The 19817-nt window shown below is 45.5% G+C and overlaps 1 protein-coding gene across 1 annotated transcript; it reads right to left on the bottom strand.

Annotated features, from left to right (window-relative positions):
• Nucleotides 1-5035: 5035 nt before the first annotated feature.
• Nucleotides 5036-11530, bottom strand: scrt2 (scratch family zinc finger 2). The gene is made up of 2 exons (XM_040193553.2): nucleotides 10953-11530; nucleotides 5036-7600 (listed from the first exon to the last, which is right to left on the bottom strand). Exons 1-2 carry the CDS (start codon nucleotides 11119-11121, stop codon nucleotides 6801-6803), a joined length of 969 nt encoding a protein of 322 aa, XP_040049487.1. The 5' UTR covers nucleotides 11122-11530; the 3' UTR covers nucleotides 5036-6800.
• Between the last annotated feature and the right edge of the window lie 8287 nt (nucleotides 11531-19817).

Below are 19817 nucleotides of genomic sequence, written 5' to 3'. Positions count from 1 at the left end.
TGATCTTCCTCGCCTTGATATAATTTAGCTCACCCACGGAGAGAACTGTTGCGTTGGAGTGAGGTTGCTCAGATGTCTGAGCTTTGCTCCAAAAAAGTGGAAGAAATGTTTTTCCAGCTTGAATGTCAGCATAGAAAGCCACAAATACATAGTTAAAATGATCTTATCTATGACTGAAACAAATGATAAATATCACATCCGTGGTCCTTATTTCTGCACGTACTGTATATGAAGGGAAACATGAGCTATTTAAAGAGTACCCTCCTTGGCTTTTGCTTGAGTGCTGATGACAAGTTGGATATCTTAGATGCATAAAACTGCAATTTTGACATGACTTCAAAAAGAGAAGCATACGGATGAGGTGGACCCTCTGCCAACAGAGAGACGAGAAAACAGATGGGTTTTACACAAACAGCACAAACATCAAGAACACTGAGTTAAAGAGCTTGGCAGTCTCACTTGACGAAACAGTGAGGAATGGAGGCGCTTTTAATGAGCATCTCTCCTGTGATGCAGAATGGGAAAAGACAAACTGTTAGCTCTTAAAGGAGCAGTTACAGTTGGTTGGCCCAGTGCGAACGAGTCCATTTGTTTTACTAACGTCTTGATGAGTGACTGGTCACTATGCATGCAGATTGGTAATAAGGAGAAACCCTAGATGGCCTATTGTAGATGATGTCCTTTGATTGAATTATCCCGTTGACCCAACGGCGCGCCGTCGCCAACACAAAAAGCTTGTTGTTGTTGGATTTTTTCAATGCTAACAGTTGGTGATAAGCCAACAGATGGCGCCAGATGTTTGAGAAAGGTCACAGCGCAGGCCGGCACCAGTTCAGGAAGTGTGGAATTAGATAATAATAGTTTTTATGAAATACAAAGGTAACTTGTTGTTTGCTGTGTCACCTGTGAGCAGCTAAAGCCTAAATACTCCATTCAATGCAGAATTTTGAGGGAACAGTGAAACCTGCTTATAACATATTCTGTACTAGCACTGCAATTTATTTAAGGAATATTCTATAAAATGTAAAAAATTGCGAAACATCATCGCAAGTTGTGGAAGCTCAAAGTGACATCCCTTTAGTGACCAGCAGTCTAAAACACAAATCTATTCAGGTTAAATGACGTGGAAGCAGCTTTTAGACACATTTGAGATGCTTGAGAACAAAAGACTTTGTTTTATTCCACCGGCAAACTACTGCAATGATTCATCGATTATCAGAATTGCTACAGTATAATTAATCTGTTGATTAACAAATGAATTAATCATCTAATATGTATCAACTCCACTGTGATCTGAGCAATAGAGATAATCTCCCTGTGCAGGCTTAGCAGATCACAATTTGTATGATTTTTATGGCGCTGCAACTACTCAACTCTATAGATTATTTACAAGTTATTACAGACGTTTTTATTAACCGTCCTAGTTTAAGTCCTTCTGTCCAGAGATCCAAAGATATTCTGTTTACTATCACAAAAGAAAAATGGTGAATCTTCACATTTCAGAAGCTGCAAACTGAAACATTTTGGTATTATTGCTTAACACACAACAGTTAATCATCAAAATCATTTAGGTTTCTTTAGCAAGTAGTTCATATTAATTGACTTAATCAATTTTTCTCTTAATTTCTCTCTGTGTCATGTGTGAGCAAATAAAAGACACCAGTTGCCACTTGAAATGGAACAAACAATTTTCCGTAATAATAATAATTCCTTTCAATATTAATAGCATGTCCCTTTTCTGCGTAAGCTGCATCATTCGTCGGTGTTTGTTTCAACAGTCATCTGCTGCTGTTCGTTGACCTTGTAGTGACCCCGCCTCACCACATCAGAAGGCCGTTAATCTCTCCTCTCAGTCGCTCAGAAGATGATGGCGTTCTCAGGTCAGCATCTTTGAAGTGAAGTGTTGCACACTCAAATCCTGCAGGTTGCTTTCAATAATTTACTCGATATGCTCTGAGAGTGTGCGCGTGGCGATGGGAGGCTGTCGCCGCGCTGCAGGGATGTGAAAGGCCGCGGTCTCCTTCTCCTTCCTCGCGGCGCCGATCACTCAGAGCGGCTGTTGTTACAAACGCGCACACACACGCACGCGCGCGGCTCACCCGCTGGTGATGTAATTGGATTGCACGGGTCCCCATTTTGCAGTCCATCGCCATGTAATGACATCAGTTATTTCGTTTCGTCATGAAATCTGATAAGGGACAACATCTGCCAGGGTAAAGTTTGAGTGAGCGCCGCACATGAATGCTGATGTGCGTCTCCCCCGCAACGTGATCTGCTGCGGGTGTGACAATCAACACTCTGCCGTGTGAACTTGCGATTTGACTTTGCACAAATGCAACACGCGAATACAGAAATGACAGTTTATTTTAGTTTCTCCTCAGTGACGTAAGCAAGCACCGAAGTCCGTGACGGAAACAATGGCAGTCAGTGCTTTCCCACAGCGGAGGGATGAGAGTGCAGCAAAGTGTCTTGTTTCTGAGTCCTCGCCCGGCTCTGCCTGCTGTCTCATTATGCCGCTGCCGTGCCGCTGGAGGACACCGAAGGACACAAGCGATTGAATTCAAATGTTGTATATTCCCAGGAAACCAATCAAGAAAGGCGGCGGAATAATAATCCCCGTCCGCTGTCGTGATTCATTTTTATTTAGTTCCATATTTTTCTCGGGCTTTTGAGTCACTTAGAAAGAGTAGTCTCAGCATAAAATCAATGTTCCATTAAAATTTAATGACCGGGAAGGGCTTGATAGTGGTGGAACAGATGCTTCTGCTTTTGATAACGCCGACATCTCAGGAACTCTCAGTCGAAGCCATCAGGTCCTCTGACCGCTCCGGCTCTCAGCCGCAGCCAGAAACAAAGGATGTCGGCCTTTCTTTACGCCTGGTGACGTGAAAAGTTGCTTAATTGACAGCAAAGCTTATAAAATGCATCAAACAATGACAGAGGAGGCCATGACTATATTTACTCACTGTGTTCGTATTGACAAAAGGCAACTTCCAGTATTAACAATATAACAATATTACCAGTTTTACAAACACTATTTACGAATGAAAGTTGACCACTTGAAAAGAAACAACAGTGAACTTGGAGGTTCCTTGTGCTATTGTTTTTATTAATGTTATTGTTGTTATGGTTGTCATTGTTAATAATTGCAGAACAAGATAAATCAAAACACCCCTCAGCAATCATGGCTTACGTTTCTTCATACTCAGCTGGGAGACAGAGACAGAGAATCTGTGGAAAATCTTAATCAGTTTTTTTTCTTTGAGGACCATATGGAAGGTTTCAAGCAGCCAACCATATGTTGAAGGCTTTTGTCATGTAGATCATACTTTTTGGCACTTTTTCATTGCGCAGCCAAGCCGGGCACATAAATAAAAGAAAACATAAGAGCAAAATCATACGGAACATGATCAAATCTTTCAGAATACACAGAGTTTAAAGTTTTTTCGTCTGTAACTTACAGCAGAATGGGTTTTTAATCAAGACACTCCCTGATTCATCTGGCCCCTCAGACTGCAATTGGTACCTGTATTTGTCTTTTCTTTAAAAAAAAGAAAACAAAAAAAGAAAAGACATGGATAGAAAAAGAGCAAATAAATGTCTACATGCATTGTCATATTATTGCTGTGATATATATATACAAATATATTTACAAAAAGCATCAAAGAGGAACAATGTTTCCCTACATCTAAATTCAGAAGTTTGGAAGAATCAGATTGTGCTTTCCTTTCGCAAATGAATATTTCCTCTGAGGACGATCTGTAGTGCTGCCAGATCGGTACATTTCCAATTGAAGTTTTTAATGATCTCAATGCTTTTATCTGCCTCATTAAAACACAGACCCCAGGTTTTGGAGATGGGTTGTATCTCCATATGAAGATATAAAGACAAAGAAGAAGGAGCGCTATAGGAAGTGGGGACTCTGCATTAGTTCAATCATGCAGCGACATGCAGTCAAGTGTTTGTTGTGCGAGTTGATCGGGGGGGACAGGTGGTCCTCATGCAGTGAGTCAGCCGCAGCACAGGACGACGAGAGGGAGGACGAATGGAGCAGAAACTGCTCCCTTTTTTTGTTTCTCCCCCCTCGGTTTCTCTGTTCTGTTTCTTTTTTTTTTTTGCGGCGAGCTCAGCATTACTGCGAACGTGTCATCCATTTGGAATATGCAAATAGCTGACAGCGCATTTGCCTGCTGGTGCTTGACCTTCCCCCCTGGAGGTCGCTCACCGACTCAATTACGCTGCCTATCTGCAGTCTGTCTGCAAACACCTGTTATCCTCCCACACTCCACCGCCCTCCGCCAATCCCACTCCGGCGCATCTCATCCCCGGTGCGTCTGTTTCGGATGCAGTTGGGACGGGATGGGGGACAGCCGGGTGCGCGTAGGGGGGGCCGCGCGGGGAGGGGGGGGGACAAATGATGAGGGAGTGGGAAGTGCATTACGCCGCATAGTATTATCACAACAATCTCGAAAACTTTCTCTACCAAGACAGTGCACGACAAGAGGATTTACAACCTTTTGACACGTCAGAGAGCCGCTTTGCTGCGTGTAACCGCACAGAATCATTTGGGAGCAGTTATGACTTTTAAGTGCTTTATTACATCAGTGACCTAAATTAGAATGATATTAATCCTGTTGTGTAACCTTCTAGCATTTCAGTCAAGTCACACCTGCCTTTTAAGTGATTTGTTTTCGCCCGGTTGCTATTGGATACAAGAGACAGTTGAAATAAGGATTATGTAACAGAGTAGCAGCCTTTTCTAGACGAATTAGCATCTGTTGCTATTTTGGACTCGCTGTATGAAGGATTGTTGCTCATAGTTATTGCATCACTGTTATTATTGCTTTTGCACCGTTGAAACCTTGTTGGGAATAGATTACACCCACCTCTTTATATAACCCATCGCAGTATTTTTTCATGCCGTTTTCTATGCATTTCTGGCATTCATTTATTGCCTGAGATTCAGAGACAAAACGGGTCAGAAAGTCGAAAGGATGCAGCGGACTTTTGGAAAACAGTAAGCTGGAGAGTATTATTGTGTTTTGTTTTCATCGTTTATTTTTATTGCCCTAAATCGACTGAAAACAGGACAGCTGTGATTGTTATACATGTCAGTTGCTGTGTCAGTAAAGTTATTGCCACGAAAACAAAAGTTAATTCTGCATTCATTCGTTTGAAGTCTCCTAACACTGGTACTGTACATTGTTCCTCTTTAAAAAACTAAGTCCCATGGACTCTCTACAGTTTTCATGCATATAAACATTTTCTTTGAAGATCAGCAGCATCTTACAAGGTCAATGGATGTTCATTTTTTTGAAATTATAAACAATAAATAAATACATGATAATTAACAAATTAGCAAGTCTTCAATAAATACACAAAAATAAGGTGAATAAATAAATAAATAAATAGATAAATAGGTATAAATAAAGTATATACATGATAAATAGATGGTATGCATCTAAGCCGTGGGCGGAGCTTTGAGCGACATATAAAACAGACAAACAGAATCATTTGACTGTCGCTTTGTAACTGAGGGTGTGTGAGTCCATACCTTCACTCTGAGGTAACACTGGCGGAGGGGGAGCACCTCAAATAATGGGTGAAGATTGATCTCCAGGACTGAACGATGCACCATGAAGGCAGCAGAGTTCATGCAAGCCACCATGGTGGAGGAAGAACAACGAGAGTTTTCATTGCTATAGACAAGTCAACCGCACATGGCACTTATAACAATAGATCATTTGGTCTGGCTCCCAGTGTTTAGTCCAAGTCTGTACATCAGGGCGAGACTATGAATTTGATGTGTGAAAACCTGTTCAACAGGCCCGGTAAATGTTTTAAAATCACTGCTCTTGCAGAATTGAATTGAATGACCTATGGCCTGTGATGGTGTACAGCTTGTTTAAATTAGCCTCTTTTGTTTTGTTTTTACAATACCCACAGTTACAAAGATGCTTTAGATCGACAAGGGATAATAAGCACAAAAAAATAAATTTAGAAAAATCAAATAGAAAAATAACATCCGTTGAATTGAAACATTGGTGTGGAAAAAAGGGGGTTTGTCTTTTACCTTTTAAAATGATCTCCCTTTTTTGCAAATACTGTCATAGTTCACATTTTCATAAAAAGTTCATGTTGGCAGTTGCAAAAGAATTCAATTCTTAGCAAATAAAAAGCAGCATAAAAATACAAGAGGTCATTTTGTCTCTAAAAAACAAAAGAACACTGTTAGTCCTTTTTAATGTTTTTTTTTCATTTTCTCATTACTATTTGCTATAAAATATCAGGAATCTAAATATTATTACTATTGATATCAATTTCATTATAGTCATTGATAAAAATTCACATGCCAGGCCTCATATATAATTGTGTGTATGTGTGTGCACACGTGTGTACATTTGTGTGTGTGTGGCTGTGTGTGTGTGTGTGTGTGTGTGTGAGAGTTTGTGCGCGTGTGTCCATTTGCATACATGTCTGGTTGTAAGTGTGTGTGTGCTTACATGTACCCACGTCCGTGCGCACACATGTTGCTTAATGGTGTACAACTACCATCTACTGTCTCTATTTGGGGGAAGGTTGTTTGATTGTATGTTTCTGTGGACGATTAGCTACTGTGCAGGGAAAAAAATCCAGCATCTTTTGAAATTGTCTTTGCCATAATCAGCTTCTTCACGTAATCTCAGTGAAAATATTGCTTTCTAAAAAAGGGGAAGAAAAAAGGCATGGAGGGCAGAGTGAACAGGGTTATTGGTTGTGAACCTACAACAGGGGTTCAAAATTTCGCTTCTTCCTCGTGGTTAGTTTTCGGATCCGGAGTCGTCCTCGTCCGCAGAGCCCTTGAAGCAAGCCGACTCGTAGTGCTTGTTCAGGTAGGACTTGAGAGCAAAGGTCTTATTGCAGCGCTTGCATCGGTAGTGCTTGAAGGCAGAGTGTGTTTGCATGTGGGCGCGGAGGTTTGAGCGGTCAGCAAAGGCTTTGCCACAGTGTGCGCAGGCAAAGGGCTTTTCCCCCGTGTGTGAGCGCATGTGACCTTGAAGGAGCCACGGTCGGCTGAAGGCCTTGCTGCACACGTTGCACTTGTGCTTGAGGTCGTGGGTGAGGATGTGCATGGCCAGCGCCGGCATGGACACGTACACCTTGTTGCAGGTGGGACACTTCCTGGCCATCTTGCTGTCCAGGCTGCGGTGCGTCTGCTTGTGTCTGCTGAGGTTGGAGGAGGTGGCGTACGTCTTGCCGCACTCGTTGCAGGAGTGGCGAGCCGTGCCGGCGCCCCTCTCCTGGGCCCCGCCGTTGGCGCTGCTGCTTCTCGAGCCCCCCTCGCGACTCTCGCTGTCCCCCTTCCGCCTCGAGCGACCGTCGGAGATGAAGAAGGCATCCATGGTGTAACCCTCGGCCAGGGCCTCCGATTCACCACTGTAGAAGCCGCTGGCTGTCATGCCAGACTGGGGGCTGTCGGGTTGCTTCAGGTCGGGGTCGCAGTACTCCTCGCCGCTGCTCACCTGCGTGTAGAGGGGATCTGACACCGGCGAAGCCAGCTTGTGCTCCATCTTCTTCTCCCCCTGGTATACAGATGGCGTGATGTAATCCTGGATGTAGCCTGAGCAAGAGACACACGCAAACACAGTTGGCCAGGGGTTGTGATGGATAAGGACACAGTGACATGTTGCTGATTGCATGATTATCATGTTGGATGATTGCCCTTGGTTAAAATTGGTGAAAGTGACGGCACGGAGCTAATTGCATTTTTTTCCCCCAGAACGCACACGTTGCAGACAATAGTGCAGTGATGCAGGAAAACATGACGCACGCAGCTGCGTCTGGGAAGGTTGCAATTTTTACAGTGAGGACGAGCGCTGGATAATAGCTCATCAAAGCTATCCTGCGGAGAAAGATGCATATTAATGCCCCTCTCGAATAAAGTGGTCTCATTCATTAGACCTCCTTTTCTTCCTTTATGGTACGTCAGTCCTCTTTGGCTGTGGCCTGAATGAATGCTCATTTAATAACTCCAAATCTCAAGAAATACTTTTTTTGTATTATATAATGTGAGTGTTCTAAAAAAAAGCACTCACACAAAACAAAACAGGTTGCCTCTGATTGGCAAACAAATGCATTTTTATAGTTTTGGACCAGATGAACTCATCACATCCTGCTGCTTAGATCCTGTAGGATTTCATGCTACGTTGAAGCATGTTGCAGCAAAGCACAAAGCACCATGAGTGATTTGAATCGTACAGAGCATTGATTTCGGAGAGATATATTATTGTTGGCATCATTCATGTCTTTCCTTTCCCTCCGAAGCCAGAACAGCACCAGAGCTTGCTGGCAGCTAAATGCATCCAAGTAGAATTCAATACATCTGTATGCTCCTAGGAGCTGAATTAATGCTAAATGCAGTTACCTCCAGGGTTGATATTCTATCAGTTGATCTGACGAGTGAAATTATAATAGGTGGTGAAATTCTTTTCCTGGGAGAAATAGTGCATAACTGCAGAAAAAAAAATACTGAAGCAATGTGTGCAGCAAGCGGTGGAAATTAGGTATTGACTGCTTCTTAATGAAATTCAAAGTTTCGGACCAATCAATAGGCTATCATATGTAAAACAGTGCAGCTGCTAGAAAGAATAGAAATACTGCGAGGAACAGATCAAGTATCTGCGACACACAATAGTTTATTGAGCCCAGTGTGCTTGAGGCCCGATAATGTGAGACACGTGGCTCGAGCTCTGCAGCCGCAGCGAGCTCACTAGAGGGCCTTCAAGGAACAGGGCCATTAAGAGATGCGTTGAAGTGGCCTCTCACTGCGGCGTCCCCATTCCTAAAGGTCTCCGTTCACACGGCCACTCTGTCAAAGACGCGGCCGTGACGCCCGGTGAAAGGGGAACACCGGGTCTGTGCGTTCACTATTATGCCGCACCGCATGGCTCCACTGTTTTAAACTGCGCAGATGGCGCGAGAGCGCTGCACTTCCTTTTCAAAAGTCCTGTCTATTCATCTTTTTGTTTTCTAAATTCGTACGATCACAATTACATGTGCAAATGCTGCAGCTTCAGCAGCGATTCCCAGCTACAGCCACCTGTTTTCGCAGCCAGACTGCAGACTGCGACCAGCACGTCCGAAGGGCCTCAGCACCGTGTACAACAACATGGCCCCGATTTCCTGATACCGAACATACTGTACCACTGGAAGCAGAGTTGTTTACTATATTACCAAGGTCAGACACGGAGCTCATCATTCAGGACGCGCGCTGTATCAGCCTTTCCGGCTCACAGGCTGGTTTCTCTCATGCAAAGTAAGCATGTAATTAATGGACCCTCTCAGCCACCCCTCATTGTTGTTCGACAGACACTCAAGTCAAATGTCTCCACAATGGGGGGAAAGTAAATCTCATGCACGGCAGAAGTGCTGATGTTAGGTGTTTCAGCCCCGCTGTGAATTCTTTTATTTTCCCCAATCCTTCTTCTCTTTTTTTTTGGAGGACTCAGCACGAAAGGATTCTTTTGTTCAAATGAAATGCCTTTTGTCAACACCGGGCGTAGTGCCTTATCGTGCTTTGCTTCTTATTAATGCAACCCTTATTTTTCATGGTGTTGAACAAAATATTTGGGAACAATAGAGAGTGAAAATAATTACATACTTTATTACGATTTAATAATGAAGCAAGATTGTGCAGCAGGAAATCCAAATCAATCCAAAGTTACTAAAAACATGTTTTTAATAAATACAAAAAATAATGTTTTATTTCTTAATTCTGTAGATTAGTTATTTAGCAAAGCGTTCCACTCCACAAACCAGCCCAGACATTTTTAATACCACTAATCCTGTTCCATCTAAAATTCAGCAAACCCTGTTATCGCCACGGTTGAATAACAGGTGGGCATCATCTCAGCATTCAGCTGTGGCCCGAGAAGCCTCTCTCTGCCAACGCATCCCCAACAAATCACAACAAAGACACACATATGGCCCTTTAAACGTGGCCACAAAATGGAAGCGGGTGAGCCTAAAGCGGAGCGTTAAAGTGAAGGTCGCCTGGCGGCTCCGACCGTGCGGCCGGCCGCGTGTGCTGACCACAGTGCAGCTATGTGACTTTCGTCATGTTTACTGTACAACCTCTCGTCACGTGATCAGCCTCACTGCTGCCCCAAGCACTTTTGTCTCTCTTTTTCTCTCCTCTGCTCCGCCGTCCCTTCAGCCCAGCTTCCCCGCCTCCCCCCCGGCGGTACTGTACAGTGTGTTGACGTCTCTCGTGTCGGCGATAGGCCTGCGCGGCTGAAACCCTAACCCCCCTGCTAGTTTTCAAATGCCCGGAAGGAAAGGAAAGATGTGGTGGAGCGATGGGGGTGGGGAAACTGTGCATGCTCCATTTGGATGGGAAGAGGGGGGCAAGGGAGGATCGGACGGTGATGGAAACTCAAGGACAATAACAGCTAAGGACAAATGTATCATCCGATACTCATCTCTCATATTCATGAATTTGTTAGTGCACGTGATGACCAGATATAGTCAGCCCAAGTGCGCTCAGCCAACACAGGGCTGGTGCAGTCACACAAACACGTAACTGCTTCTCCCGGTTATACACGCGTTTGCTTCCCTATTTACATAAGCTAATCCGTGGCTGTGACCTGAATTGTGTCTGTCCTTCACTGGAGTCAAAAAACAAAAGTCTGGGAGCAGGGGAATGGGGGTGGGGTGCCACTGGAGAGGATTATTCAGGATACCGATGCAGAAATCAGCTGGCTGCGTGGAACATCTCACATTAATTTACACACTACGAGAGAAAGGAAAGAAAAAAAAACCTACGTCGACACAAAAGCAAAAGAGGATGCCATCTGGGCTGAGTGTGGAAATGTCCGGCGTGCTGAAATGAGCGCCGGAGCTGTCCACGGGCAAGCACGAGCGCGAGCACGTCTTTAGCCGGAGCGGGGCAGACCGGAGGCACGTTAACTCACCATTCTCGCTGAGACGGACCCCGAGGCTGGTCACCGAGTCTGTGATGGAGCGTGCAAAAGTGAACGAGTCGTCCAGGTGGTGGTGGTGGTGATGGTGATGGGAAGTGGCCACATTGGACGAAGAGAAATCATCAAGCTTGATCTTCTTCACCAAAAATGAGCGTGGCATGTTTCAATGGATAAAAACACAGAGCTGAGAAAAACGCATGAGAAAAAAAAAAGGAAAGACCCTGTGAAGGAAGCACACGAGCAGATCTGTCTTGACGGTAAATCCTCGCAGTTAATGTGGAGACAGCGGCCAAAAAACATAAGATAAGAAAGGAAATGGAAACCAGCGAAGAACAAGGCTGACGGCAAATGCTGTGTGATACTCTCTGGCTCCCCCAGCTTTCCCCCCCCTCCTCCCCGAAAAAATGAAAAAATGAAAAAATAAAAGCGATCCTGTTCAGCACTGGATAGCTCCTGTGATGCGGCAGGCTTCAGGGACCAGTGAGGAAGAGAAGAGATGGAGACAGACAGAGAGAGGAGGGAGAGAGAGAGACTGTCAGACTAGCTGAGATCAGCAATCACGCCGGCCTTTATATGGGGCACAGGCAGGGGGAGATCAGGTGGTGCTGCGAAATGGAGCTGCTTAGCTTTAATCCATCAAATGTCCCCGGGGACACACATCAAATTACTACTGAACCGTCTGTGCATTCGCACACAGACAGAGGGGAAAGAACACAGGCAGACCCCCACTGCCCCCACCTCTGCCCCCCACCCAACACTCCCCCCTCCGCCTCTTCCCCTTCCCCTCCCCTCTCTCACCCCGCTTATGCTCCATGCTCGGAGGAGGAGTGAAAGAGGAGGGCAGACAATGGAGACGTGGATGAGAGCACACTCGGGGTGTCCATGCCCCCCCCCACCCTCTATTGTTTTCAGATGAAGTGTCACAGTTTATGTTTGCCTTGTACAGGCGCTGCCTCCCCCGTGTCACCTCTGTTACCTCAAACAGCCTCGAAACGAGTCCGTCCCCCCGGTCACGTTGCTCGGTGCGGGGGAGGTCATCCAACCGCTGGACCTTTTTCCTTTTCTTTTCTTTTCAAAGGCGCGCTGGATTCCGGCAGTGTTGGCGAGCCGGCTTTGGGGGGGGGAGCGCTGGTGCTGCGCCGCTCAGCACGTCTCGCTCCCTCCCCATTACCGCTGCACAGATGTGCGTCCTGCCATGCGTGGCAGTGAATTATCTGATTAATTAATTACATCTTTTTTGATTAGGGTGAAATCTAGAATTAGATCCGTGCTCACAAAATTGGCTGGATGTATCTGGGTTGGTTTGCCTCTGCGTGGACCCGTTGGCTCGCTCTTCTGATACATTATACATCGTATTTCCACCATAAGAGCTCAACATCCACTTATCGCTTGTTACAATGCATTCAGTTCAATACATACACTGTAATCTCGTGGTAGTGGTGAAAGGCAGCAGTGAAACAGACACTGTGTACCTGTTTGATTCCATATCAACAGGAAACACTTGTTTGATTAGTTAAAGGCTCACAAGAGTAAATGTACTGTATATTTCTGACATATCGTAATATCAGTGGATGAAGGACAGGCATCAGAAAGAAGTGCAGATCTTTTTATTTTTTTTATCCTATTTTTTAGCCGCATGTGTTGTTTTTCAGTGGCTTTGACACATGGATCCCAAACAGATATATTAAAATTGCCATCAAATTAAATAGACAGAAATCCAATAAAGCATCACGTTGGTCAAGCTGTAACCACAGTGCACCAATTAGTGGATCAATTTTCAAAATCATTTTCTACAAATCAATTGTTTCAACCTTGTTAACATTTTACTTCAATTTATTTTCACTCAAAATACCTCTCTGTGCATAACTAGTAGTTTGGCGTTCACTATAACTCATTTCATAAAAACATGCTTCCAGTGTTTACAACAAAGACACGACGACCACTTGTGGATTCGCCGCGTGGCGACTCATTACATCCCCGCGCCGTGATCAGGTGAGAAGGTTCCTTCTCATAACAGGTTGAACGCTTCTGGTCCTTGTTGTTGATCGGCGGCCGGCTGAAAAGGTGCCGTAGATCGCGGCGGACGTTTAGGGGTGCCCCCTGGCCCGGGTCGCTTTAAATCCTCGCTGCCGCCGACGGTGACCCTGCAGCTCGGACGTGGCGGCTTTCTGGAAGGGAAGTTGTTAAATCAGAGCGGTCGGGATTTATCACACACGCGTGTGGTTGTACATTACAGCGCGGGTTCACATTGCTGTCAGCGAGCCAGGCGCGTCGTGCAGAGGCAAGGACGAGAAAGGTCGGGGCGGGGGGGGTCATTGGGAGAACTAATGTGCTTCGGGGAGGTTTTTTTTTCTTTATTTGTGGTGAAATGTCTATTTTAATAAACACTCTGTTGGATGAGTCAGCTTGGGAAGGAATTTTTTAATCAATTCCAACTCTTTAATCATCTAATTGCACCAGCCGATAAGTCACTCCTCCTGCCTTCAACGGTAGCTTCTGATGTTGATATGACGATTTCTTCGTGACATCAATTCTTTTGTTGATGTTTTGTTCTTCCCACAAAGCGGGGAGGTTAAATGAGCTTCCGTTGACCTTTTCAGCTGCTTTCTTATAACCGAATGTCTGCAGAGCTCTCATCACCCTGCTCTTTGTGCAGTGCAGCGTCTACCGGTTTTTGTATCACTCAACAAATCAATTGACTAATTGTCTCCGATTCTGCCACTTTTTTTCAATTCATGTTTTCCCAAACTCTGCTGTTGGAATTATTAGTGAGTGATTAATGAGTTTTCAGCTGAACTTTAGCATAATCTGCACATGAGCCTTTGCACCGTTCCCCTGCGTATGACGCTTACTGATAAATGGAAGAAATGTGCAACAAGTCAGCCACAGGTTAGAGGTGAATTGAAACAAAAACCGCTGTGATTGAAACGTCTCTAAGGCCAGTTGCTTCTTCCTCCTCCTCCTCCTCCTCCTCCTCCTCCAGTCCACTTATGGCCCCCCCACGGCCTCTGACATGTGGTCACTGCCTCAGGACGTTACCATAGCGACCAACCCCCTCGGGCTGGAGGAATGGTTTTTACTCGGCGGTGCAGAGGCAGGAGCTGCGCTCCGTTCAGATGGGAGGGGGTGTCGGGGCCTCATCAACATCCTGTATGGCCCTCCAGGGTCTATGGAGACGACCCGACCGGCCCCCCTTTTCACACCGAACTATCCACATAGATGTATTACCTCCCTTTACAGGCACATGAAGTCTGTTTAATCACTTCATTTACAGGCTAATTTAGACACCTGACATTACCAAACACTAAATGTGATTTCCGCAGCGTCTGACTCTTGGTGCTGCTTATATAACGTTACTTTGGGCTTGTTGGCCTAGGTGAAGAGATGCTGTTAGAGTCCATTAGGCAAAGCCATCTATAATTTACCTCACTCTTGCTTACTGGGTCACTTCAATGAGGCTTTTTTTTTTTTTTTCTTTTAGTTGCATGCTGCTGCTGCGGCAGGAGACCGCCGTGATCTTCAGAAAGACAAGAGCGGCTGCTTATTAAACACCTATAAATAGAACACGAACACACGCTGGATGCAACAAGTATTCGTTCAAGAACATTCACGCTTAAACGCATGTTGTGGCAGCTTGCATGCATGTGGTTTCTACACAGAAACCAATCGGACATGGCTCAGTAAAGAAGGTCAAGAAACTAATATTTAACATTTTACTGTGGATTTCCAGTCCAACAGGAGTCTGAATGGCCTCCCGAGCCGTACTGTATCTAATGCTGTTTGGCAGATAGTTCAGAGCATCACTCATGCCCTATTTGGCTTGTGTCTGCCGGTTGTCCTGCATGCATCTCGGAGCGTGTGTGCATTTGTTGTCCATGGGCAACTGTTCAGTAAATAGGGCAATTAAGTGTGAAAAGCAGAAAGGAGCTAGCATGTTCCTATCTCTTTGGTGGGGGAGATAATTTATGCTAATAACATCTCTACCGCTCAAGCTGCCCAAAAATGATAGCAGACCCTTTTGGCTACAGAAGAATCTTTTCATCCTCTAGTAGAAAAGGGAAGAAAAAAAAAGTGGTTTCTTGACACCTTGCAAATAAGACAGCTGTGTGGCAGTGAATGAATCCCCCCCTCGCCTTTCATCTCTAGATGATAATCTTTTCTCCTTCACTGTCTTGTATGGCGCATGTTTGTTCTTCATTTAGCCTGTGGAATACTTGAACCCCCCCTGCTCTCTCTTATAGCCTCGCACCCTGCACACAATCTATCATCGTTTCCCCCCCAAGAGCCGTCACAGGAAGTAGCAGCGTAACGCGTAAATGTATTACAGCAAATAGTGTCCCATGTGTGAGGGATGTTCCTTAATAACACTTGAGGAGAAACTTGAGCTCTGTATGATGTTCATGTGGCATAAATTCCTCCATGATACCGGGCGCACGGAAGCTGTGGGTGTCTGAGAGCAGGGGGGCCCCGGGACGACAGATCAATAAATAACCTCAGTGAAAGTGGCAGCAATAAAGCATATAAGATCTCTAGCAGCCAGCGCGCCATCACGCTCGGCGAGGCGCTCCGGCGTCAGCCGCCGTAGAACAAATGTGTCCGCCTCCAAGGCTGGGGCTGTTTTCTTTACTGCGCACACTGAGCTCGGCCGATCACAACGTGGCTTTACAGTTTTAGACATCGGGTCTCGCACGTCTCATGCGGTAAATGTGGAGCTAGCGGGGCTAGAAGTAGGGGGACGGAGGGCCAGCTGACTGGCACCTTCCTTGGAGCTGTGACCGCCTTCATTCCATAATTCTCCTTCACACATCAGTTGTGGAGCAAGATTGCTTCCTAGAGAGAGAGAGAGAGAGAGAGAGAGAGTGTGTGTGTGTGTGTTTGTGTGTGTCCACCTGATGAACGTTAGTCCAATATCACTGTTTTTTGTCTCCCACTCCTGAGGGAAATATCTGCCAAATTTGCTAACTTGGTTTGAAAAAATGCAGCAAAGCTCTGAAGGTTCGAAAAGGGCTGCAGATTCAAACAATAATTCAATTAATTAATAATCGTTTGCTTTCAAAAAGTAGTTGTGCTAAACACAAACCACACAGGAGTTAGAATCCTGACGTGTGTCCATCCCGAGCGTAATCAACTCTTTGTTCTTTATCAAACTGCTAATAAACTGTCCCTTTACTAATCCTACTGCTGTTTTCCATTACAATGCTTAACTTTTCCCATTAACAAGGAATATTTCCGTTTCTTCATTGTTTTATTGTCTCCCAAATGTTATTTTCTATTTCAAAAGGAAGCTGTAATCATTTCATTCACTGCCAGAGACACACAGTTTAGTGTGTTCCCAGTAATACACTTTCATGTTCCAACGCTGTAATTAAACCTTTACTACAACAGTCATCATCGCACCTTGCTCTGATTTATCGAGGAATAATTGTTCAGATAATCTTAGTTTAAATGAATCGGTTTAATTAATCACCGCTGCGTCCTCGCCCTCGCCTTCTCAAATAAAGGCATTGTAAGGCTTTTCACATTATGTTCCATCACGAAGGTCAGAGCGCCGGGTAATAGACTGTCATTTCCAATTTGTACTTCCACGCAAAGGAAGAGCAAACGCATTAGTGAGATGGTATCAGCCCGTTTAAAATTAGACAACACATGGGCAGATCTGCGTGCATGCGGCGTGGACGGAGCGGCGCAGCAGAGAGATTACTGAGCGTCGGGTGCAGCAGCAGCAGGTCTGCAAAACAATTAAATACCCGCCGCTCATTTTTCATTTCTTTCTTTCTTTTGGAGGAGGATTCACCACACCTGTTTGCTGCCGTGGGGGCCGACAAAGAGACCCGTCCCCGACGGCCTTGTGTCGTGTCGTATTCAAGAAATAAAAGAAAATCTGCAACCAAACAGATTTTCCGCCAGGCGACATTGAGTCGGGCATTTTTTTTTTACTCTTATGTGTTTTTCCCTGCCAGCGCGTGTCAGGCAGAGAGGTGAGATCAATTTCCACCGGATTAGGCTGCCTGGGGAAAATGATTGCTTTTTCTAATACTTAGTAACAATTTTTCAATTTCCTGTGGTCTTTGTTACTCCCAACATTTTTGCAAATGAGCAAAACAGAGGCAAGCCGCGTTGCTGCTCGGCGAACTTCACCTTGGGACCAAGCGTCATTTGCATATATATTGAGAGCATACGTTTTTGGTTTATAATAGTCACCATTCTGGGGTGGGGGCGGGGAACTGGGGGCGGCTGGCAGGCATTCTGTCACCTGTTATGAGGCCCTTGTCCATGAACATCCCTGGGAGAGGAAAGCAGGCGATAATTAAGGTGCTGCGACTAAACTGGTGTTGCTCTCTCCCTCCACGCTTTGTTTTACTTGTCTCTCCTCAGATTTAAAACAAAAGGGCCGCGGGGCACGTCTCCGTCTCCGAGCTCCCCGGGATTTTCAGGGGGCTACCGAATTCAGCGAAAATGAAAGGAGTCTATTGGCGCGGCGCTGATCCTGTGGTGATTACAGTGTGAGCCTGATGCTGTTAAATCCACACGTTCCACTCGTTGCGCTTTCCCAGTGTGCAGGGGCCTAACTACACTCAGGCAGAATCAGAGGGGATGCAGTGCAGATGGCCACGTGACAAATGGCTTTATTGCCCCGTTATGGAGATTTGAATCATAATTGAGTGTCCCTACAGTGATGTGTGCACTTGGTGTGACTCACACTGAGTCTCCTGCAAGAGGACAGATGAGCTCTGTTGCTTCTACTTCAAGGCGCCACCGCAGTATTTATATTTCACGTCGAATCTCTTTAAAGTGCTCTCGGTATTCTCCGTTCTCTCAGAATATTTGTGCAAGATTTACGTCGAGATAAAGGGAAATAATTACCAGGAGGAAAATCCATGCTAAGGATACCCACTGTTTTTATTTCACCGGCCATCTAAAGCCGAGCAAGAAGCGATGCGAGCATGCACATTTGCACACTGATGCATGTGCGCCACGCATCACTGCTTTTGTGTGTGTTGGGCGCTTTTCAAAGGGCATGCTTTTGTGCAGGCACAGATGATGCAGCTGGCAGGAGCATGACTATCGCTGGGAGCACGTCCACGTTGGCACACTTACAGAAAGCCCCTGGCTCCCGGGTCACCGTGCACGCAGGCTGCATACAGGCCGCCCGCCCGTCTGCTGTCTGGCCCGTGGATAACGGCTGGGATGCGCCGACTGTTGGATCTGGGTCTACAACTAAATGATCAACTGATTGGTGGCCACACAATGAACATGCAGCTATTTTGAGTTTGAATTGAATTGGAGTCATTTTTCTTTTTTCAAAGCCAGAATTCGCTTTTTTTCTAGTAATTGGGGGGATTTTTCACTCTTCTCTATCATCGATTAGAAGTGCGCAAGGATGACAACCAGTTGATGAAACGAGTGTTTTGTCAGTTTAACTGAAGGTTAATATATAATTGCAGGTGCAGGCAATTATTTCCCATAAGCTAAGTACCATTTCTGTGAGGTGAGAGTGTTTTTAGAGCCAGCGTCTCTAACTGTGACAACATGCAGACTCAGGAATGAACAAAACATGCTGTACAGGGTGGGATCATCGCACACTCATGGTTAACACACTGGTAGGTCCCCTTGTTTTGTTATCTGGAGCTTCCTCGCGATAGTCCAACCCAATACTCCAAATGAAACGCTGTAATTGGGATCAATCATGTTTCATGAGTAATGGTAGCTCCATTTATTCAGTAATTGCCTGATAAATTAACCGGCACAGACACCTGTCAAAACAGCAGACAATCTCTGTGAATCCACCTCCCAACAGGCTCGTCTTGGTGGGCTAAGTTGGTAATGACAACTCCCCAAGTCTGTCCCCTCAGGCTGAAGGATGAGAGCACCACAGAGTTCGCTTTCCCCATCCGTCCCTATTAGGATAATGCATCAAATAGACATTTTAATTTGAAGTTCATTTTCTCCTCGAGGCTCTGTAAATGTCTGCGAGCGTGCATGTGGGAAGAGATAACCTTTCTTTGCGCCATGTGATCTTTTTATTTATGTGTCCTAATGAAATGTTCACTTCTCATTTACCACAGTTTGGGAGATTCCAGTGGGAGAATAAATAGAGAAGAAAACCCCCAAATAAATCCCGATGTTTCATTCACAGAGCTCCTCCTCCGGCTCGACGGAACCGCAGATGACTCATTGATTTCCACAAACAAACCAAATTGCCAGGAGTGGTACACTCCAGTGCGACTCTGAGAAAACCTCATCACTCAGCAGTTATATTGTTGTGCACCGGGCGACCTCCTTTTTTTTTTTTTTTTTTTTCTTTCTCTCTCCGACCCAGCCAGTGTGACGATAACGCGCGTGAAATGAGCGGCGCTGCCTGCCAGCGGTGCCTGAGCCCTCGCAGGGCCCCGACACCTGCCCGCGCTCAGCTGTTCCCGCCACGCTTGACCGCACGTGGCTAATAAACAGACCTGTCCTTATCACTGGAACTCCATTAACGGCGGTCGCGGTCACCTGAATCCCTCGCCGGGGCGACGGCAAATTACAAGGCAAATGTAATGGGTTTTGCTATATTGCCACACACTGAGATAGTGAATTACACCAAAGGCCTGATGTTATTACATGTCCCCGGGACGCCAGCTCTGTGTTTTATGATGACACAGTGAAAACCAGGTCAGCGCTCAAATTGTCATGGTCTTCGCCTCCAATGCTCCACTTCTATCCATCACGTCCATTCAAAGAGGGAACAAAGGCGTGCAGCAGGTCGCACACTTCACACGGCGGCCACTTCAGACAAGTGTGCCACGCAGACGCGGAGCTGCTCTCTTCACGACAATCGGTGTGAGACAACAATTCCGTTGAAAGGGACACAAA

Source organism: Gasterosteus aculeatus, chromosome 2 (genome assembly GCF_964276395.1).
Source record: "Gasterosteus aculeatus chromosome 2, fGasAcu3.hap1.1, whole genome shotgun sequence".
In the NCBI taxonomy this organism is placed as follows: Eukaryota; Metazoa; Chordata; class Actinopteri; order Perciformes; family Gasterosteidae; genus Gasterosteus; species Gasterosteus aculeatus.
This window is presented reverse-complemented; position numbering and strand designations above follow the sequence as displayed.